The 22,552-nt window shown below is 45.7% G+C and overlaps 7 protein-coding genes across 7 annotated transcripts; 5 read left to right on the plus strand and 2 right to left on the minus strand.

The window, feature by feature from the left end:
• Nucleotides 1-5,174: 5,174 nt before the first annotated feature.
• On the plus strand, nt 5,175-6,252 carry BU26DRAFT_526023 (uncharacterized protein). Its single transcript, XM_033830648.1, has one exon. It carries the CDS (start codon nt 5,207-5,209, stop codon nt 6,002-6,004), a length of 798 nt encoding a protein of 265 aa, XP_033675360.1. The 5' UTR covers nt 5,175-5,206; the 3' UTR covers nt 6,005-6,252.
• BU26DRAFT_470651 (uncharacterized protein) lies at nt 6,250-8,109 on the minus strand. The gene is made up of 6 exons (XM_033825351.1): nt 7,555-8,109; nt 7,396-7,487; nt 7,021-7,344; nt 6,895-6,962; nt 6,763-6,845; nt 6,250-6,712 (listed from the first exon to the last, which is right to left on the minus strand). The coding sequence occupies exons 1-6, from the start codon at nt 7,736-7,738 to the stop codon at nt 6,348-6,350; spliced, it is 1,116 nt and encodes a 371-aa protein (XP_033675361.1). The 5' UTR covers nt 7,739-8,109; the 3' UTR covers nt 6,250-6,347.
• Nucleotides 8,110-9,848: 1,739 nt separating this feature from the next.
• Nucleotides 9,849-10,625, plus strand: BU26DRAFT_442634 (uncharacterized protein; the record flags this gene model as incomplete). The annotated part of the gene is made up of 2 exons (XM_033824514.1): nt 9,849-9,975; nt 10,375-10,625. Coding segments are annotated over 2 exons (378 nt in total), but the record flags the coding sequence as incomplete, so codon positions are not given.
• Nucleotides 10,626-11,556: 931 nt separating this feature from the next.
• Nucleotides 11,557-13,339, plus strand: BU26DRAFT_442712 (MFS general substrate transporter; the record flags this gene model as incomplete). Its single annotated transcript, XM_033824518.1, has 2 exons — nt 11,557-11,854; nt 11,904-13,339. 2 exons carry the CDS (start codon nt 11,557-11,559, stop codon nt 13,337-13,339), a joined length of 1,734 nt encoding a protein of 577 aa, XP_033675363.1.
• Nucleotides 13,340-13,608: 269 nt separating this feature from the next.
• Nucleotides 13,609-14,487, plus strand: BU26DRAFT_611649 (MFS general substrate transporter; the record flags this gene model as incomplete). Its single annotated transcript, XM_033836078.1, has 1 exon — nt 13,609-14,487. The coding sequence occupies one exon, from the start codon at nt 13,609-13,611 to the stop codon at nt 14,485-14,487; it is 879 nt and encodes a 292-aa protein (XP_033675364.1).
• Nucleotides 14,488-14,912: 425 nt separating this feature from the next.
• Nucleotides 14,913-16,829, minus strand: BU26DRAFT_497945 (amino acid transporter; the record flags this gene model as incomplete). The annotated part of the gene is made up of 6 exons (XM_033826313.1): nt 14,913-15,424; nt 15,484-15,816; nt 15,868-16,265; nt 16,322-16,494; nt 16,566-16,660; nt 16,716-16,829. The coding sequence occupies 6 exons, from the start codon at nt 16,827-16,829 to the stop codon at nt 14,945-14,947; spliced, it is 1,593 nt and encodes a 530-aa protein (XP_033675365.1). The 3' UTR covers nt 14,913-14,944.
• A 2,277-nt stretch (nt 16,830-19,106) lies between these two features.
• Nucleotides 19,107-20,985, plus strand: BU26DRAFT_497949 (SET domain-containing protein). The gene is made up of 3 exons (XM_033826314.1): nt 19,107-20,496; nt 20,569-20,727; nt 20,792-20,985. The coding sequence occupies exons 1-3, from the start codon at nt 19,156-19,158 to the stop codon at nt 20,927-20,929; spliced, it is 1,638 nt and encodes a 545-aa protein (XP_033675366.1). The 5' UTR covers nt 19,107-19,155; the 3' UTR covers nt 20,930-20,985.
• The last annotated feature ends 1,567 nt before the right edge of the window (nt 20,986-22,552 follow it).

Below are 22,552 nucleotides of genomic sequence, written 5' to 3' on the forward strand. Positions count from 1 at the left end.
TAAGAGAAGTCTAGGCGAGAAGCTATTATGTCTAAAGTAAAGTGCTATCTACTTCTTTACTAACTATTTAATTAGCCTAACTCTAAAGGAAGTAGACCGCAAATACATAGAGAAATAGTAGACCTAGAGACAAAAAGTAAGTTAGATTTAGTTTAATAGCTACTTGTCTGCACAAAAACTAGCCTAGATTAACTAGTATAGCTAGGCGGGAAAAGAAGCAGAGCGGCGTCTATAAGCATAGAGTTACCTATAAATTCTATCTACTCTAGTTAGCTATAAGATAGAGGTTTAGGCTTATAACCTAAATATGCTATAACCTTAAACCCCTCTTCTTATAGTCTAATACTAAAACCTAACTACACTTCTATACATGTTTAAGTTCTGCTAGAGAGTTAAACTATAGTAATTCTAGGCGATCTATCTATACCTTATAAGTGTCTATAGCTATTACTACAAAATTCGCTAGAATTTACTAATATGCTAAAGCTACCTAGTCTAGTATATAGCGCCTTCTTAAAGACTCTTACGCACGCTATTATTCTATAACTACTACTAAAACGTACAAAACTCTACCTACTATACTATTAAGGTAGCGAGTAGATACTAAGCTAAATTAGAAGGAAACTGTACTTACGTAGAAACTTTAGCTGCGGAAGATAAGAGAAGTTAAGGCGGTACCTAGACTACTTTCTCCTCTTCTCTTCTCTCTACATGCAAAGACAAAAAGTAAGCTAGCTAAAATTTTATAGCTACTTCTCTCTCTACTACTACAAACTAAAAACCTTAGATACTACTAGAATGTCTATCTAACGTAACTACGAATAAAAGAATTAAGCGCTATTTATAATAGTAGCAGAGACGTAACTACAAATAAAAGAATTAAGCGCTATTTATAATAGTAGTAGAAACGCGACTATAAATAAAAGGATTAAGCACTATTTATAATAGCAGCAAAAACGCAACTGTAAATAAAAGGATTAAGCGCTATTTATAATAGTAGCAGAAACGTAACTATAAATAAAAGAATTAAGCGCTATTTACAATAGTAGCAGAAACGTAACCTATTCTTATATATGTCTACCTCTAATTACCTAACGTTGTTACTCTCTACGCTTCTTTAAGCTAGCGTACCTCTATTAACTCTTTCTCTTGCATACTCGCAGTCTAGTACTAACTCGCAGCCCTAAAATAAGTTATTATACTTAAATAGTACTAAAAAGCTACTCTTAATAAGAGAATGTCTGCGTCTTGCTCTACTTATAGTAGGTGTACGCGCTACTACTATAGAAGAGTCTAAAAGTAGACAGACATAGAGTATATATACTTAAAGAATAGCTTAATAGTTTAGCTAGCTATAACTTAAGGTAAGTAGCTAAACCTTCTCTAAACCTACGCCTATATTTAACTCTTATTAAGAGTTTAAACGTAAACTAAGTAAGATAATATTTAAACTATTAACTTATATTTTAGCTATAATCTATATTAACTTGTATTTTAGCTACAATTTATATTAACTTGCTACTATAATTTATATTAACTTAATGTTTAATCTATATTAGCTTAATATTAATGTTTACGTATAGGCTAAAAAGTATTTATATTAACCTATTACTATAATTTATATTAACTCTATGTTTTTGCGTATATATTTATATTAACCTACTTATATTAACCTACTACTATAACCTATACTAACGTTGTTTTCGCTATAATCTATATTAACTTAATTTTTAAAGTATTTATATCGACTTAGTTTTCGCTACAATTTATATTAACTTAATGTTAATATTTCTGCACGGATAAAAAGTATTTATATTAACCTACTACTATAATTTATATTAACTCTCTAGTTTTGCCCTGCACGGGCTAGAAAGTATTTATATTAACTTAATATAAATAACTCTAATATATATAGTAGTAGTATAGCTATTTTTCTCTAATATTCTACTAGAGTAGCTACGCGTAGTAGCTAGTAGTAGAATATTAGAAAAAAACTCTAATAAAGTATAGCGCTATTTACTAGCCTAGAGAGGTATTAGAAAAAACTTAATTTAGGTATAGTATACCTTACTTAATCTTACTTATCTAATATCTATAATATTAAACTATAACCTAGATCTAACCTTAAGCTACTAATACTAAAAAAGAAAAAAAAAGAATATAATACCTTTTCTATAAATCTTCTTTATATACTAACTAAGTACTACTTTATACTTTTATATAAGCTTTATATTACTATATATATACTCTCTCTATATACCTAAACTCTCTAGTTTATAGATATTTATTTATCTAATTATAGTAAAATTATAACTATACTATTACTAGATAAGCTAGTCTATTCTAGTATATAATTTCTTACTTCTTTTATATTATTCTATAATATTATCTACTTAAGAAAGAGACTCTACTATTCTTTTTTAAAAAAGTATAAAGTACTACTACTAGTATAAACTAAGTTCTAGACTATTCTATAGTAACGTTACTCTATAACTAGTAGCTCTACTACGTAGCTTTTATACTTCTCTACGTAGAACTACTTCTAGTATAGTAGTTTACTTTATAGATAAATAGAACTCTAATATTTATATATTATACTCTAGCTTACTATAGCGTCTATAGTATTACTAAGCTAGCTAGCTATTATATACTACTACCTTTTTACGCTACTTCTTACTCTTATTCTAATTTATAGCCTTTTTTTAAGTAACTAGCTATAAGCTAGCTTTAATTATAAGAGTATCTCTTTTTTAAATTTACTTTTTTTTATATAAATTATACTTCTTTTTCTATATATTAGCTACTTAAAGCTAGGTAACTTTAGACTCTATAAGTACTAGCTAATACGCTATTAGCTTATTACTTTTCTTAAGCTAATTAAGTAATATAATAATATAAGTTAGTAATAAATTAAGATACTATATAATTTTTAATTAAATTAGAGTTAATTAGAACCTTACTTTAATAAGATTACTAGGTATTTTATACTTCTAGGTAGTAGTATTAGTAGTAGAAAGTATTAGTATACGTAATTAAACTTTAAGCTTTAATACTACTAAATCTAGATTAAATAAAACTAAGCTAGTATCTTTAAATTCTACTTTAATATTATTATCTATAATTAACGCGTAAAAAGCTATATAAAACGTAAATAGAAACTTAGTTTTTATAATATAGTTAATATAGCTATATATTAGAATCTTAACTTAGTAGCTATATACTATCTTTAATAGTAAGAAGTAGCTAATATTAAGTAGCTATAAAAAGTATAATAAATATACTAGTATATAGAAAGCTATAATTTTATTCTTTTTATAGTACTACTAGAATTTAATAAAGCTATAGCTTTTATAGCTATCTAAAATTAGTAGATAATATATATCTATAATATAACTTTTAGTATACGCGTTAAAGTACTTTAACTATATAATACTAACTTTATTTATTATCTAGCTACTTTTAGAGATAGCTATAACCTAGTTATATAGTAGCTAGCTACCTTTATACTATACTAAAAGGTAGTTCTTACTTATAATAATAAGAAATAGTAGAATCTATATATTATCTACTACTCTTACTATTATAATTACTAAAATCTACTTATAATTATCTAGTTAAAAACTCTTTAGTTATAATTATCTCTTAGAGCTAGTAACTACTATCTAAGGTAATATTATTTCTATTATAAAGCTAGATTTATTAAAATTATATATATCTTTATTAGTAATACTATACTTTATCTTTATATTACCTACTAGATTAAACTATATCTAAATAATTATAGAATCTTCTTACTTTACTTTCTAATAGTTATACTTATAATTAAGCTATATTTTAAGCTTAGAATAGTACGTAATAAAGTTATTTAGCTAGTTCTTACCTATAACCTTTTTCTTTTACTTAGTAAGTAGCTTATTAGCTATATCTTAAATAGTAGTAAGCTAGAGAGTAAATTCTTACGCGTCTAGATTAAGTATATACTTAACTATTACCTACTCTTTATTTTTTATAAGCTTTATTAAATTAGGTATTTTTTTATATTATAGAGTAACTCTATAGTATTAATAGTAGACTTTCTTCTACTCTATATTATAGAGAGCTATAGAGCGCTATAAGCTTAGCTCTAGGTTCTATTAAATAGTCTAGAGCGTAAGCTATATTTAGAATTTATCTAAAGTTAATTAGGCATTTATAGAGAGCTTTATAATAAAGATAGTAGTATTTAGTAAAAGCTTAGTATTTTTAGAGTATTTATTTATATAGAGTGTTTATTTATATAAAGCGTTTATTTATAAAGTATATTATAATTTATATTAACTTAATATTAATATTTCTATATAAATAAAAAGTATTTATATTAACTCTCTAGTTTTACTCTATATAGGCTAGAAAGTATTTATATTAACTTAATATAAATAACTTTAATATATATAGAAGTTTTATAGAAGTTCTTTTATATATAAAGCTTTTCTAGCTTTCTTTAGCTTACTACTAAAGGTATTTTTTCTACTACTAACTAGATCTACTAGTAGTCTTATATAGTACTAAAGAGATAAGTAATTAGAGCTCTTATAGCTTTAATTCTTAGAGTAAGTAATTAGACTCTTATAGCTCTAATTCTTAGTATAGCTATTAGTAAACACTTTTTATAAAGCTACTTAGTTTAGTCTAATATTATACTACTATCTCTAGCTAAAGAGATATTAATCTTTAAATAATATTAGAGCTAGCTTTATAGTCTCTACTACTATAAGCGTTCTAGAATACCTAGCTAGGTAAGTTAGCTATAGGTAGTACTATCTCTATAAGCTATAAGAATAGAGATACTAGTAGAGTAGGTTAGGTTAAATTTAGCTATCTAAAGATAAGAAGTAGAAGAATACTTTAAGAGCTCTCTATATATAGAGAGCTAAGCGTTAAGACGCTAGGTAGAGTTATATAACTTAGGTAAGATTATATAACTCTAGTAAATACTAAGCTAGACTATTATATAAAGTATATTAGCGCTTTTTAGTTTTATAGCTAAGATAATCTAGTATTTACTAGTACTAAGTAGAGTAGATCTATAAAATATTTCTAATCTACTACTAGAGGCTACTTGCACTATACTACAATGCTGTAGATAAGACTTTCGCCTAATATAGTACTCTTTTCTAGTCTCGCACACGATATCCTGCAAGACACAAGAAAGATCGAAATCTCAGAGATGGCAGGCCCTGCCTACTCCTCCCCAGAATGGTACCTTCAGGCTAAAGACCAAGACATCAGCAGCGACATTGGTAGACTGACAATCTACCACCTTGGATTCAAGCAGGCGACGGAAGGAACGCTAGTCTTCGCGCCTCTCGAATTCTCCAGCGCGCCGCGAGCGGTTCTTGACGTCGGCACCGCGGACGGTCTCTGGATGCGCGAGGTCTCATCCTCTGTCCCCACCCCACCTCTCGGCGAGCACACTTTCACCGGCACCGACATCAACGCATCCTTCTTTCCCAAGACGAGTCCCGAGAACATCACGTTCGTTAAGCAGGACGTCAAAGATGCTGCCCCACCCGCCTGGCACAGTGCCTTCGACCTCGTCAACATGCGCATGATTCTCATCGCTGCCGGTTCCGGTGCCGCCCAGCGCGCCGCGGTCAACGAGCACATCAAGCTGGTCAAGCCCGGCGGTTGGATCCAGATTGGAGACTGCGATCGCGTGTGTCCGACTCCGGAGGCGGAGAATCCGCGCTATCACGACATGTGGGCGTGCATTAGAGCTGTGTGCGAAGCGTCCGGGGTAGCTACGTTAGAGGCGCCGAAGATCAAGTCATGGTTGGAGGAAGCGGGCCTCGAGGAGGTGCACGAAAGGACCGCGATGCGAGCGGTAGGGAAGAGAAATGCGGATGAGCAGTTGGGAAAGTTAGGCATAAAGGCCGACCTGATTATTGCGAAGGGTTTTGCAGCTGGTGCAAAGGGTGAGTTGCATCTCGCTCGCCTCCAACTCTGTGGACATTACGCACGCTGAAAGTGACAGGTTTGGACCCATCCATCAAACCCTTGCCAGATGAGCGATGCGATTCCTTGGTACAGGAGCTCGAGAAGGAGTTGAGCGAGACAGGTGCATACTTTCCGATGCGCTTCATCTGGGGTAGGAGACCGCTCTGAAAGGATCTCGGCGAGCGATTCCAGCCCGGAACAGCTCCAACGACTTACAGCAAAGGTCTGACGCACGGAAACACCGCAAAGGGAAATCGAAACGCAGATAGTACTGGGAACTTTTCGTAATTCGTTCAGGTCACTTTCCACCCTCTATCCACCATTGCCCTCCACCAACCTATGAATCTTCGCGCTCAATTCCAGCACCCCACTCAGTCATGCCTTCCACCCACTGCGTAGCCTTTCGAGACATGAATTGCACCATGTTTGGGAACATCGGCCCCATCCACACGCTCCGCACTCGCAGAGTTCGCCCCGGACATGTCGTGCAATTGAATGCTTTCCTCTGTGTCCACGTCGCCCTTGGTGTAATGACGCACAACATGGTCATCTGAACCGTGGATGTTCGTTCTAGAGCTCTTCCTGCTGACAATACTGCTCACGGAGCTGACCAGACTACCAAAGATTCCGTTCTGAACGAGGTCACGCATTACGGGGCGAATGGTCGGTGCGCACGCAGCGAGGATGCCGACTTGGATCTCGATGAGAGTCCAGACGCAGGTTGCGGTAACGCCCACTGTGAAGAGTCAATGAGTGGGTGAGATCTGAGGGGTTGAGGTAACGTACATCCCGAGTCCATGATCTTGTCTTTCGGTGCGAACTTGGTGTAAATGCCGATGTACGACCTGGCAGTGCTGGCTCCTACAGAGCTGCCGAAGGTCAGCACTTCTTCCATTTCCACAGAAAGTTTATACGTACAGCAGCCCCACGAGAAATATGGCAATAATGGACAGTTTGTCCGCCAGACGAAGATGTAAAGTCATGACCTGTCTCATGCGTAAGTCCTTGCAAACTATGCGGTCTCGCGCATCGTGCTACACATACCATTGGGATAGGCAGCAGCACCGTGATCAAGTCCGAAACCGTGCCCGAGATCAACACTCCGAAGTCTAATTTCCGTGTACTTCCACACTCCCTGTTCTGCACTGCCGGATTCATATGCGATCGTGCGGAGAAGATGCCATGGTCGCCACAGATGGCCATGAAGGCGGTGAAGAAGGAGATGGTCCAAAGAGTCATAAATACTATCCAGGTGATGACGAAGGGGCGAAAGTTGGGGGTGCTGAAAATTTGGAGATAGAAGAAAGATACGGATGTCTTGACGAAACCGATGGCGAGAATTCCGGTTACGACGAAAGAATAGTTGTGCTTGTAGTCTGTCAGCAGATTCAGTGAAGCAAGGCCAGGAAGGATGCACACCATTCGTAGCCGATAGAGAAAGTCGGTTGCAGCGGCGGGGTTGGTTTTCGCCAATGGCTTGACTCGAACCGCAAATATGCCGTTGGCGGCGCCTGCAATGTGTGTCAGGTCGAGTAAGTAGACGCAGATTTGGGGACCTTTGAGCGTGTGAAAACTTACAATAGATCTGTTCGATCGCAAGGGCGGTCGATAAGATGGCTGCGACTATGATCAGGTAGTCTGAAGTGTGGGACTTCAGACCCTTCATGCGATGCGACACGAATCGTGAGGCGACCATGCCTAGAACCAGAATCTGCACGATTACGGCGGCCGCTATGAGCCCGTCTCGATTGTCGTATGCCATACTGTGCAAAGCGGTTCCAAAAGGCGAAAGAAGGAGTGAGGCTGCTGATGCTGGAAACTGCGGTTGTGGAGTATCGCTACAAATATCGTGGATAAAGACGGGCACGCGGCACCTCCAGTGACGGGAGCCCGGTGCAAGGGCTCCGAGAGGATTTCCTCAGGTTTCGTCGGAAAGTGGCATTGCGCATGGGTGAGGTGTCTTTCTACTGGTTACCGACAGACGCTGTACAACGTCGTGATAAGGAAGGCAGTTCACGCAAACCGCTAGGCGGCAATTTGGAGAGTAGGTAGGAACGGCATTGACTTCCGCGATAAGCATTGAATAAATGAATAACATGAGGCTGTCAAACAAAGCCCTGTCGAGTCTGAGAGTGCCCCGGGGCACACGCACAACTTCAAGCAGGGACAATGAAGATTGAACCGCGCCGCAATACCCAAGCTGTTGGGCGCTATTGATCTTCAAACCTCCAACACTTCAATTTGATCCCTTGACGGGTTTGACCACTCGCCGGCCAGCAAAGAATTACTTCCATATAACAGCATGTTTCGCCGGGGCCTAGATAAAGCGGGGTGCTTTAGAGGTGCTGTTATCATTGGACAGAACCCTTGAAGACGCTAACAGCGTACCCATGCCCTTAGTGATTTTCCGTCTCACGCGCATTAGCGTCGACTTGTGCCATGCAGCCGGTAGTCGCTCTCGGGAGGCGCCGGATGGCCCGCATTTAGCTGTGATAGCGTCCCAATTTCGAGTCTCGTCGACATTGTCGTCCGCTCCTGAAATAGAAGCTCGGAAGCTTTCCCGGGTAGGGGCATACGAGGGCAGATTCACGGCATTGGCGGGTGTCGGACAACTACATGCGATCGAGAGATCTTTGAGGCGGACAACGCCGGTCTTGCCATCCTCGAACATCACTCTGGTAGAGGGACATGAATCATGGAATCGAAAAGATATCATAGATCTACGACCTCACTCAGCTATCCCATTCTGCCATCTGGCGGCACGCTTCTAATCCTCTTCGTTGACATCACCGAAGCTAGGCACACGATCAGCGTCGGATGACGGCGAAACGGTTGGCAAGCAACGTACTTCGTCGTCGCCATCCAGAATCCAATCTCTCCACGCAGCCTCAAGAGTAGTCGACTCCGCCATCAGCTTGAATCGGGACCAGCACATTGTCCATTTCCTCATCTACGATGCTTCAGAGCGAGGACGATTTCAGATATGGCTCAGCACATACCGGCTGGTAAAGGTGCGGCCAAAGCACCCAATATACCGAAGAGCGCAAAGAAGAATTGAGCTTTCATGGTGCCTAGGAGTTCTGTAGTCGACGGGAAGATTGATCAAGATGGATGCGGCGGGCCTCGGACTGACTGACGACGCGCCGTCGAGAAGGAGTCCGACTGACCATCCTTATACCCCTCACAGATCACTCAGCTTTGACCAAGTGTCCAACCATAAGTGGCGTCTCGGGTGACGACTCGGGATTGGCATCTATGGGGCCAATTATATATTGTGATCTGAGACCTTACGGTTGGAGCGTTCTCTGATACGTTACCATACGGTTTGAATCACGTTCCAGAGCACCAGATACTTGTCGGACTTCAACCAGTAGATTAACCATCTAGGATGTTGGCAGGCACGAAAACCAATCAGATCGTTGGCATCTTCTCTTCATCAGGGTCCTCGTATTCATTCGGCGTAAGCGTAGTCTAAGAGTTGCACGTAACGTGCATCACATTTATTGGTACTCGTCGTCAACCCGGGCGCACATCGATCGACCAAGGCCCGGGACTCCTCGCAGAACCCGAACTGCCTCCTTCACACTCTGACTCGACAAAATGGAGAAAACATTATACAAGCTTCTGCCAAAGCGTGATGTCAGTTACGAAGAGTCGTTGTTGGACGAGAAACTCGAGAGTGAAGAGACAGCGACTCCAGAGACCAACTTTCAACGGTTTCTCCCCTCGATCAAGAACGTCATCGCCATATTATACGTCGCAGTATCGTTACCAATACTCGTCTCGACCGTCTGGAATCATAGGGCGCAGATCTACTGTTAGTATCTTTCCAGTCGCATGAAAATCTTGAACAGCCCTCTAATCATCATGTAGCACCTGTAAATCCACTAATAAAATACGAACGCCAGCCCCTCCATGAGGAGCACGAAGACCTCGTGCACAAGGGTTACGTTGGAAACCCAGAAGATACTGAGGAGAACTGGAGGCGCCTACTCGAACGTAAGCCCTTTACCACAGAGACCTTTATAGCGTTTCTACGACTCTCACTAATAAATGCTAGCCATGAACTTCAAAGCCACAGAAGAAGAGCTACACAAATCAAACGTCGAGATCGATGACAGGATCGTCAGAGTCTCTGGCGGCGGCTACGTCGGAGTCCTCTCTGTGTACCACGAACTCCATTGTCTTGTAAGCTACGCATCCCCTATCAGCACTCTTCTGGAGCTGACAGCTCCGTAGGAAGCCTTGCGAAGATCAACCTTGAGGTCTTACTATTATGCGAATATGACTGCAGCCGGAATGGATCACGATGATCGCGTTATCGGCCACTTGAGTGAGGGCAACCCTCTATCCAGTCCGGATACTCAAATATCAAGCGCGATGTACTGACTGGAGTAGCCCACTGTATCGAGTACATCCGACGAACCATCATGTGTCACGCTGACGTTTCTGTTTACGCTGCGACTTGGATCGCAGATTCGCACGAAAATCCCAACAAGGATCTAATATCCAATGGAGAGAGGGAATGTGTGAATTGGGATGCCATCGACAAATGGTCTCGCTCGCGAGCACTGAAGAAGAAGGTGTACAAAGTGAAGCCTGGACCCTTTGAGAAGAATCTGCACCCTGACGAGGGTGATCTTTCTTGATGGGGCTTACGCAAGCTCCAAGCCTCCCGGTCTTGCGATCTGACCAGGACATCGCTCTTTTCCGCCGATCTCGATGATAGTCAGTCCAATGGAGGCATAGAAAACGGAAGCACTACAGACGAAACCATTCGAGAGATCGACTAGGGTGATTCCTACAGTGCAATCGGTAGAAATCGATCAATGCTAGGGATCATGTTGTCTTGACTCCAAATATAGCAATCTTATATCGTAAACCCTAATTAATTGTTCTACATTTCCACATAGCTCAGCGTAACCTCGCAGATCGGGGGCTTTCGTTACCTTCCTCAAATCGAATGATCTTGGTGTCCTCTCGGAGGCTTCCGAGGTTGGTGTTGATAACGTTCATGCATTAGGGTAATGATAAGTTTTCGTGTTCCAGCGGGTCGGTGTCCGTTTTAATTCTTCCCTCACCTTACCTTCCCGATTTAAACCACATAGATTACTTGCATCCTGTGCGCCTCGCTTGGATGGTCCACGATCCATGCAATATGCATATGAACTGTGCCGTACAACCGCAGATCCATTGGGGCCGAAAATTGTGAAGTTCTGACTCGCCCTGCGTTGGGTGTTTGGAGTCATGGCGGCACAGCGGCACAGCCAGTACCCGAAAAAGGGATGCAGTGTATCATCAGCATATAGACTGGGGTTGATGATATTTTCACATGATTGGAGGACCGCCGTCAATGTGAAGTGGAGGGGTTGCCGACTCGTGATACGCTACGATCTGCAATCCCGCCATGTCACCAATCAACGCACAGCTGCAGAAGGCCCTAATATGATCTGACCGGCGCACCGTTGAAGCTAACTCCAGCATGCATCAGCGCTGAGCGGCTGTGGCGTCCATCCCCATCGACCTCCGTTACGCCTCCCGAACTTTACGCCTAGGACCGAAGAGTGACCGCTAAGCAATATGGCGACCAGTGGCGCGCGTTGTGGTTCCGAGGACAAGTCCTCAGGTTCTCTTGAAGTCAGCATCATTCGAAGCAAATCGGACACTCCGGTCCACGACAACAAACATGCCTCTGCCTTTGGTCACACTGCCCGCTCATATGGCCAAGATGAGGAACAAGGACAACCTCCAGAGGCGACAGACGAAGAGATCAAGGATTTACCCCATATCAAAGGAAAGGTACCTATGGCAACCTGGATCTTGGTCGTTGCCTGTGCTTCGACGAACTTCGCTCGTTACGGGATAACGGCTATATTCCGTAAGTCTCGAAAGTGCGATCTAGTCCGTACACTAATTGACATGTACAGAGAATTACATCCAGAAACCCCGCGGCAACCCTTTGCTGCCCGGCGCTTTAGGTCTCGGTCAATCGAAGGCGACAACGATTCAGTTTGCCTTCCTCTTCTTCTGTTATGTCACTCCTCTACCCATGAGCATCCTCTCGGACTCCCGACTTGGAAGATTTACCACTATGATAGTGAGCATGGGATTTTTGATGATGGGTTATGCCTTACTCATCTTGACATCGATCCCACCAGCGCTTGACCACGGGGCGCGCGTCGGAGGCCTCGCGGCAGCAATGATACTCATCGGCATAGGTCAAGGCGGGATGACAGCCACCATGGTTGTATTTATCGGTGACCAAGTGCCAGACACGAAACCGACCGTTGTGCGCGTTAAGGATAAGCTGGCTGTAGTTGACCGTAAGGTGACTATTCAGTTCCTGTTCAACGTCCTCTTCTGGCTTGGTAATCTAGCGGCCATGTCAATGCTGCCTACGACACTGCTGGAGAAGCATGTCGGCTTTTGGGTCGCGTTTCTCATGCCGACTTGCATTATGGCGCTTTGCGTTGCCGCGCTGCTCATCTGCAACAAGAGTCTCGTCAAGCTTCCCCCTCAGGGCAATGCCCTCTCACAAGCGTACCGTGTCCTTCTGATAGCATGCCGTTCGGGATTCCGATTGTCTGCGGCTGACCCATCGATCCATCCGCAAAAGGCAGCAAACTCTTGGACGTCAAGCTTTGTTGGGGAGATTCGCCGGGGCTTGACGGCATGTCGCGTTATGATCTGTTTCACGATCTTCTGGCTATGTTACAACCAAGCGGGAAACAATTTTGTCTCCCAGGCAAGCCAGATGGAAACTGGAGGTATCTCGAACGATACGCTGCAGGTCTTCAACCCTATCGCCGTTGTCCTTGTCATGCCTATCATCCACCTCCTCCAGGATCTCATGCGAAAGTGGAAAGTTGCCTTTGGGCCTATTCTGAGAATGGCAATTGGCTTTTTCGTCATTGGAATAGCCTTGGCCTACGCAGCTGGCCTACAACACTTCATCTACTCCCGTGGGCCCTGCTTCTCACATCCTCTCGCTTGCTCCGCCGCCGTTGACAATGGATCTTCTGCATCTCACGAAAGACGACCAAATGACATCACAGTCTGGCTTCAGATACCCTTATACCTATTACTCGCTATCGGTGAGAGTCTTGGCCTGGTGGCACTGTACGAATATTCATTCTCAGAGGCGCCAACGAACATGAAGTCGCTCGTTCAATCGATTGGGCAGCTCACAGTAGCCTTGGCCTCAGTAATCGGCGTAGCGTTAGGCCCAGTATCAAAAGATCCGTACCTTGTCATTCTCTACGGCTGTCTTGCTGGGGTGATAGGTGTTGGTGCTATACCGTTCTGGATGGTCTTTCAGAGGTACGATTCAGAATACGAGAGACAGACGGCGACGACGACCTAGCGCTTGAATTCTATCACGACCTGCTAGATCCTATCTAGTACTACCGGATCCACGTTCTTCAAAGGTGTGCGATTCTGGCTGGTTATCTTCTCGATATGCCTCTCACGGCGCTTGACGGCACAGAAGTCAACATCGCATTGCCCCACGTCGCCAACGAAATCCGACTTGAAGAGAAGCACATTTGGGTCGCGAACTCGTTCTGGATCGTGCGGACGGTCTTCTAACCCCTTATCGCTCAATTATCAGACACCTTTGGGCGAAGGGCGCCAATGATCGCCTCTGTGGCAACTTTCGGAATAGGCAGCGCCGTCGCTGGATCATCAGGTTCGAGCGGTATGCTCACAGCTGGAAGAACCATCCAGGGAGTAGGCTCCGCCCGGATTATGCTGCTCATGGAGGTCATCGTGTGCGACATTGTGCCGCTCCGCCGGCGGGGCAAGTACATGTCCTTCACGCTTTCTTGGTGCGCTGCGGGAGCAGTTGTCGGGCGGCCGGTCGGCGGTGCCATCGCTCAGAAGAACTGGAGGTGGATCTTCTATCTACGCGTGCCGATCTCTGGATTGGTTCTGATGCTTATGATCGTTTGTCTGCGACTCCAGCATCGCGCGGAGCCCACACGGGCTCGAGCTTTAGCTCGAGTTGATTGGATCGGTAATGGGATATTCATGGGAGCGTTGACATCGATCCTGTTTGGATTGGTGTTCAGTGGCACAGTGTTCCCATGGAGATCGTGGCACGTTGTCCTCCCTCTCGCTGTTTGGCCGGTCGGCTGGATTGCTTTCCATGGCCTCGATCGTTCGAAGTACTGTAAAAAACCAACAGTTACGAAACACATCATTGGCAATAGGACCTCTATCGGCGCGTTGGGCCTTGTGTTCCTCTCATCAGTCCTCACGACATGGTTCGCATTCGCATGGCCATTGTACTGGCAGGCTGTTTTCGGAACATTGCCGTTAAAGGCTGGGACCAACTACCTCGTCTTCGAAGCCTTCGCTATTCCATCCGCAGCTGTCGCGGACCAACTGCTGGCGAGGCTAGGCGTATATCGACCTATTCACCTCTTTGGATTCCTTCTCTCGACCCTAGACGCGGACTCACCCTACTCTTATCCTCGTCCACAAAAACAGCTATTTGGGCAGTTTTCCTAGCCTTGAATGCCATCGGGATAGGAGTCACTGTGCCAACGGTGTTACCGGCTATGCTCAGCTCCTTAAATGAGTCGGATGTCGCGGCGGCTACTGGAATGTACTCGGTTCTCAGGAGTTTCGGCTTTATTTGGGGTGCCGACATTCCAGGTATCATTTTAAACGCCCCTTTTGATCGCTTTGCCAATCGCATTAGCGACCCTCAGGCGCGCCAGACACTGTCACATGGACGAGCCTATCAGTTTACGAGTAGCACATATATCGGTTCACTGGTGCCGAGCGTGCGAGAAGAAGTCATTACCGTCTTCTTGAAAGCCTTGAATTTCAGTTGGGGAGTGTCGATTACGTTCGGCGGATTGGGCGTCTTGCTCTTCTTCGTTGAGAAGCATTATGCACATTTAGACACCAAATTTGGAATAGAGACAAGACCGGAAGGCGAGAAACCTCTATCGGCGGGCCCTTAATCATAACCAACTAATCTCACTTCGACCACCGGCCCCGTATATCCATTTCTCGCCCGTAGGAGGTAGTACCCCATACTGAAAATGGCTACGGACCCAAGAACGGTAGAACTCCAATTCATGTTCGCTGCTGTTACGGGTAGCATAGTTGGCCAGTAACCAAAGAAAATAACCAGAAGCAAATATGCGCATGCCACGATGTTGTTCAAGGTTCCTAGTAGACCCTTCAATCGCCATGGGCCCCACTCGTATGGACGCTCCTTGGTGGGTTCTGTATCAGGATCGCGGATGTCTCCACGGATACGACGGTAGAGAAGAATACCGCATGCGAGAAGGTACGAGGAGTAGAAGGCTTCGAGGGCCATGGATACCACCGCGTTGAAGGCCGTGGTGCTGCCGATGTTGATGAGGCCGATCAACAAGCCGCCAATGAAAACGACGACTACTGCAGCTAGTGGGATTGTAGTGCGTCCGTCGACCTAGGTGTCTATATTAATCATCCACCAATTGGCTAGGCGAGTCCTGGTGGCGTGCGTACCTTCTTCAGAGTTGCATGCCCGGGAAGGCCCCGGTCTCTTGCAAAACTCCACATCATCCGAGAAGCTGCTGCAACAGAGTCTACACAACAGAAGAGCTCCAGGACAATGATCAAGGAAGTCATTGCCGTAGCACCAGCCTTTGATCCCACGCTTGAGGCGAAAATCGCGATGAACGGGAAGCCGTTTGGTGCGTTGTTCATAGCATCTTCCATGCTGCCCATATGGAATAGTACGGCGAGCAAGATTCCAAAAGCCAGGACGCCGTTTAGCAGGGTGGAATAGATCATGGATCGTGGAACATTCTTTGCTGCGTTACGCACCTCTTCGGACATCTGTTGAGCCAGTGAGCGCGGAAGAGCACAATCGTTCGACATGAAACTCACATGTACGGGTCCATCAGTGCCCACAAAGGCTATCGCATTGCCATTCAACCCAACGAAGAAAGACAAGGCCTGCGAGCTGAAGCCCCCAGCATTCTGCCACGTGTTGAAGACAGCAGAAGGCTGGGACCTGGGTCCCAAGCACACTACCGGGAGTAGAACGGCGAAGAAGCCTACCACGTGGAGAACTAGAATGGCGACTTCGATGGCGGGAAGCACGTTCATGAATGCCACGTTGATGACCAAGCTGATCAACAGGACGCCCCAGAACAAAAGTGTTCCTTGCCATCCTACAGGGTCGTAGTTGTCTAGGTTGAGTACCATCAATGCTTGGATTAGCGAGCTGACGAAAAATGCTATTGCTGAAGTTCCGACCGTCCATCCGACTACGGTAATCCACCCTGTTCTTGAAATTAGGACGGCCTTTGTAGATTAGAAACATACCATTATAACTCACCGGTAACATAGCTTAAAACTCGTTGAGATGACTCTGGCGCCAGGAGACTAACCCAGTGGTACTGGCCTCCTGCAGTTGGTATCATGGAAGCTAGTTCACCCATGACAATAAATACGGATATCGTGCCTAACCAAGCAATAAAAAAGCTGTAAATGAGGCCGGCGGGTCCACCGCTGCTGAGATGTCAGTAATGCTATTTCCATGGCTGGACGCAAGCACTTGGCGGCCTTCGGCGTCTACTAACTTTGCGAATCCGAGCGTGAACGCGACGAGCATACCCTCCCACGTGCACATCAACCCACAGGAGAACCCAGTCATTGACCAAAAACCAAATCGTCGCTGCTGATCGTCAATTGATCTTATCGGAGAAGTTCGAAGTTTCGAGTGGATGTACAGTAAGGACTTCCTTCTTGCCTGACCTTGCAAGCGCAATCGCATCTGGGTTGCTGGCGGCCGCGACTTCGATTGTCTCTGGCGTGATCTTGTTGTCGCGCGCAACATACGACATTGCGTGATGGTCGGACTCATTTGGACTTTGCATCGTGGATGGTCAGTGCGGAGGACTGAGAAACGACATAATTAAATCATGAAAGAAACCGCGGATCTGCGGGCATAGATATAGAAACCCCGCCGATACGCCCTGAGCCCGAAACAACGGAGGTTGACTCATTGATATGATTGGACTCTTCGGCAGTTGGAAATAGCACCTGCAGGCTTTATCTATTGGCAGCCGGGGGCCCCGGTCAAATCGAAAGCGACAGGCTATAGCTACGACACCGGCTCCTTGAATTTCGCACCGCATCTCGAAACCACACCTGGGCCAAATATTTTCGGTTCTTTGGTATGCCGAATACCAGGACTGCAGCTTTAGAGCCTATGTCAGGGAATGCCGGCATGATCATAATTCTAACGAAGCATGAGTTAGTTGGCATCGTGCCATGCCCAAGTCTCGTTCGCCACACTCAGATCAATTGGAGGGTCGGGTTTTTCGCCCCAAAACTGTGGCTATAATGCTGCCTTTGAAAGTTGCGATCGGGAGAGTTTGAGGAACACATTAAATGATGCTCTTCCGGGGTTATCCATGCACGCCTTGCGTCGGTTCCTAGGTCATGGCACCCAAATGGCGTCTCCAACAAGGCGATATCTGTGTAGCCGTTTCTCGAAGTCTGAAACGCCGACTCAGCGGAGGACTAGCCCAGTCCGCGAAAAATTGCCCCGCGACTCGATTTCGACGGCGACAATTTGGTCTTCCGGTTCCGAGATCTTCGGGCCCACACCCAAGTAGCACCCTTGATGAATCGGTACGCTCGGCAACCATTCGAAAGATCCGGTAAAAAGAGTCGTGAGACAGATGGCTCTATTGGATTCGTCAATCAGCGAATTTGACGATTCCAGGCAATCCCTTCATTGGGCAACATCGAGTAGCTTGCACAAAAGCTTCGCGAAAGAATGTGCCTTCACTCTTTTTAACTGAATCGTGAAAATTATTTGAACTTTTGTGCCGCAAAAGAGTATTGATTTTAGACGCCCGGAAGGGCGATAGATCGAAAATATGTCCGATGAGATTGTGGCACAATTCCAGGGAAGTATGATGGCCAAGCGTTTCTTGAAAGACGCTCCGAAGCGAAGCTCCAAATCCGACGATATCTGAGCGGGAAGGGTCACCACATGTGAACGAAACCCGCCTCTAGATGCTCGCGAACTAGCCCAAGTTGGGCCAGTCTAGCACGTGAGCGACCACTTCCATGGTCAGCGTTTGAGCGCCGATTCGAACAGGCCTGACTCGGCATTTGTGACTTAGAGGCGACGCATCAAGGCTAGGCGCTTGCCAATCTGGGGCCCAAGAGGGGAGATTAGCATCAGACTGATATGTCCGCTCCGCATGCCTGGACTAGTATCCACAGTATATGGCCTCTTGAGATTGCTGACGCTGCAAAGGATATATAGCATCGTGCCGGATCTTCAGAGTGATCGACGGCGAAAGGTATGCCTTCCAACGAGTAGCCTCGAACTCCAAAAATGGACCTTAAATTTGGGCTCGTGATTATCGTCTTCACTGTAATAGTAAGGTTCCGATCAGGGCTTAATGCTGGTCCGAGACTTGTAGGGTAAGTAATGAGGGGAGTACCTGCTAGTGCACCTAGAGCATAGATTATATCTCTTGGATCTAAGCATGCATAGTCGTCGAAGGTAACCAGCAGATGTAAAGGTGCCCCCCGAAAGTGAGAGTTTTGTCGCCATGGACCCGGTCCGGAATGTCGCGAGGTTGAAAGCGATCCGGCCCGCGGGTGCTGAACAGGTCATAATCTGGGTTAACACTTGGCACTGACCATATCTTCCATAGGCCGAACGGGGACTTACGGGACCAAGTCAGCCAAGGTAAGGCTTCAAGGCGTTGTTTGTACTGATATGCTCCAGAGTTGACACGAAGCGAAACTAGGATATTTGATGGAGACCATAGAGCAGAACAAGTTCGGCGTTCAAGACCACTTCCTAAATAATCCATCGTCATAACTATAGGATCTGCGTATTTTTTACTTAATACTATACTTATTTATTTTGTTTCAAGTAACAATACTGCGTCCGTTATCGTCGTACTGCATTAGCGCTGACTCTGAATCTGCGGATACTCACCAATAGCAGCACTGAGTCACGAACCGGCAGACCATTCAGCTTGACCCACGTAGGCATGCGTTTGAAAATATCATTCGATGAATTTTTATCTGGGAAAATGATGTACGGGTCCTCGATAGATCTTTAAACACCAGGCGTCAGACTTCAGAGACTTCAGAACGCTGTCCTTGTACATATCGGAAGTAACGACAGGCTTTCCGATGCAAAGCGCAATTTGTAATTGTTTATACACTATCGAAGCGATTCCTGGCAAAAGCCATGGCCTCATCGCGGCAACGACGATCGCTAAAGGCACACGCATTCTCTCCGAGTTCCCATTGTTCAAGGTCCCCAAAGGCGGAAACTCCAAGAAGCGCGTCCGTGATTCCATCTCCGACAAGGTTGCCGTTCTTCCGGAAGAACAGCGGCAGACATTCCTCTCTTTGCACAACTCTTTTGAGGATGAAGACGGTCCAGTGCTTGGAAGAGTCCGAACTAACGCACTGCCTCTTGGATCCAATGCGACGATGGGCGGTATCTTTCTAGAATCGTCCCGCATCAATCACTCCTGCAATCCGAACGCCCAGAACACTTGGAACGATAATCTCCAGAAGCTCACGATCCATGCCATTCGGGACATTTCGAAAGGCGATGAGATCACAATATTCTACCTCACCGCCCGTCGAAACCGCAGCGCTCGCCTGCGAGCTCTACAGACCGACTTCTGCTTTACTTGCTCCTGCAGTCTCTGCTCCCTACCCCTTGACCAACGCAAGACGAGCGACGAAAGATGGGACGAGATCCACAGGCTCGACAGTTCAATTGGTAGTGGTACGGGGATTCTATCTGCCCCCTTACAGACCCTGCACGACGTACATAAGCTGCTGGATCTAGTCCATGACGAAGGCTTCGCTGATGCGAGTGTTCCGAGGGCCTACTACGATGCGTTCCAGATTGCCATCACTCATGGAGATATAGCAAGGGCAAGAGTTTTTGCAGAGCGAGCGGCTTCTACTCGGGAAATTTTGGAGGGCAACGACAGCCCAACGGTACAAAGGATGAAGAGCTTGGCTACAAACCCAACCCAGCACCTAGCGCATGGCCTTTCGCAGAAATGGAGAACAACAGGGGATGATGTCCCAAAAGAGCTCGCTAACGATGAGTTCGAACGCTGGCTATGGAGGGAGAACACCACACAGGTCTCGCAGTACGCTGATTTGCGGAGCGAAACAGCCTTTCCCCTGTTCGATGATCTGCCTGAAGAGAATGACATCAGTTTGGAGTTCTATGAGAGTACTGATGGGTTTTCGTACAGGCCGCGCAAACACTGGTGCTTTCTGGCCGAGATTATTGACGTTGAGAACTTTATGCGCCTGAGGCTCATCGTCAAGGACAAGGCCGGCCGTAAAGTTCCAATTGCTTTCTACACCGAGAGTCGTGGTCTCGAAGTAGATCCGTCATATATCCAGGAAGGCTTCACGGTTGCGATTCTATATGCAGAGCAGCACGGATTTCTAGATCTCTCTGTAGGGATTCGCCACGAGAATCCAACGGCAATTAAGGTAAAGTCACCTGAACTAAGGAGTTCCTCTTTTCCAGCTAAGGCTTCTCATGCTAATTAGTTTTGGTGACAGATCGTCCCCCTCCCGCTGGACGAACTATTGACGCTAAGCGACAAGGTACAGCAGTACGCAACAGAGCTGAAAGGTGTGAGGACATGCCAGGGATGCAATCAAAAAGCGGCCACTTTGAAGAAGTGCTCGAGGTGCGGCTTTTTCTGGTATTGCGATAAGGTATGGCAACCCCATTCTGCCATTGGTTGGTTCGAGGCCTCTCTCTAACCCTATGGTTGACTAGTCCTGTCAAATTGCTGGTTGGAAAGAGAAGGGCCACAAGGCTGATTGCAAGCTTCTCAAGGATCCTGATTTGCAGAGACTGTTCCTCATGAAGTGGAACGTCTTTGAGGATTACTATAGATTTGGTATGACGGTTTGACCAAGTCAGGTGCATGACTACTGAGATAGAGGGGCTCCTTGTAACGCCAAATCACGAATGCTCTTTAATTTTGTGGCTTTGTTGTTTTAGCCATCTTTTGTTACGAAGTTTCGACCGTTCCTGGGAGAAGAATTCGACTGAACTTGGGGCATGAAGCCTTTCAAGCGTCTAACCACGAGTGAACTATCCACTTCTCCGGAAATCCAAGCCTCACGGCGGCAGGCTGAACTCTTCATTAGTGTTGTTGAAGGGAGGGATAGAGACGCCCGGGGCGGCGTGCGGCTGATTGCACATCCCATGGTGTGACACGGTAAGGCTGAGATGCAGCGGTAAGGCTTCAGCAGAAGACAAATCTGCAAGTACCGACCACCTTCATGGCACTAGCAGGGAGGACGGCCGACCCGCTCCGGCCATGCCCTTGTGAAGTGCATATGAAGAGGGATCGGGACGTGGCGTTGATGACTTGCAGTTGATAGTAGCGAGCGGTAGCAATGCCTAGGGACATAAAAGGCTCTATAGCGTGAATCGGAGCAGGACGCACGAGACCTAGATCAGGCATAGCCAAGGGGTGGGAGCGGCAAGAGCATTAGCCACAGGCGCGTCATGTGGCCCAGCAGCTGTGTGGCGCTATTGCTGAGTCAACCAGGTTGTGAATCTGCGATCGGTTCTGCGTAACGGCCATTAGCATAACTTACGGCTATGTTTATGTCTCAGGCTCCTCTAACAGCGCATCAGAATACCACACCACCTTCTGGGTTTCCAGACTCGCTGTTAACGCCCCGCCGACCGAACGAGAAGCCCTTTGCGCAAGCCCGCACCCCACTGCCCCCACGACTCTCCGTCTACTTCTCGCAGTCCGACTACGACGGCGATGACAGCGCTGCCCCCTTCACCCCCTACCCCGTGTATCCCCGACAGCCTTCATCGCCGACCAATCCTGTCCCCCCCAAGTGCTATGTGCTTTAGAATGAGGCGAGGGAGGACCCTTGGGACGTAAGCCAGGCAATGGATTGACCGAACAGGTTGGATATAAAAGAGGTGCCAGTGAAGGCGCTCATCCCTAGGGCGTCCCTTTGCTCAGCCTCCTCCGTATCGTCTCTCCCGATTATTACTCTCCCTCTATTCTGCACTTCTTATAGCACACTTAACATTTACAATATTAGCCACAGCCGCCGCGTCCTACTCCCCTAACCAATTCCAGCGTCTTCCCATAAAGTGTGTAATGACGCGCTTGTCGCTGGCGTCCTTACACATATGAACGGAGATATTGCACGCCACGGCGGAAGGTGCAGAGAATACTGAGCATAAATTGCGGAACGCTGAGTCAACCAGAATTGGATCATTGATATGCAGAAAAAGTCGCTTATCGTATCAAAAAGGGGCAAGGGGTGCAGGTGGACATCCCTCCTTCTCAGGATGGAGCGATGGCCCACACAGGAGTGATCTATGTGGGGAGTGCCAGCAGGGCCATTGCAACGGAATGGTAAGGAGGGCTTTTGCCAATTTACAATGATGTCGAATTTCAAACGTCGTCAATCAACCAAGCCAACGGTAGTCGCTTAAGAGAGCAAATGCATTACGCCCCTTCATACTACACTGATTCCTCGAGGTCAAGAAAAATCA

The sequence above is a fragment of the Trematosphaeria pertusa genome, assembly GCF_010094035.1.
Source record: "Trematosphaeria pertusa strain CBS 122368 unplaced genomic scaffold BU26scaffold_30, whole genome shotgun sequence".
Lineage (NCBI taxonomy): Eukaryota > Fungi > Ascomycota > Dothideomycetes > Pleosporales > Trematosphaeriaceae > Trematosphaeria > Trematosphaeria pertusa.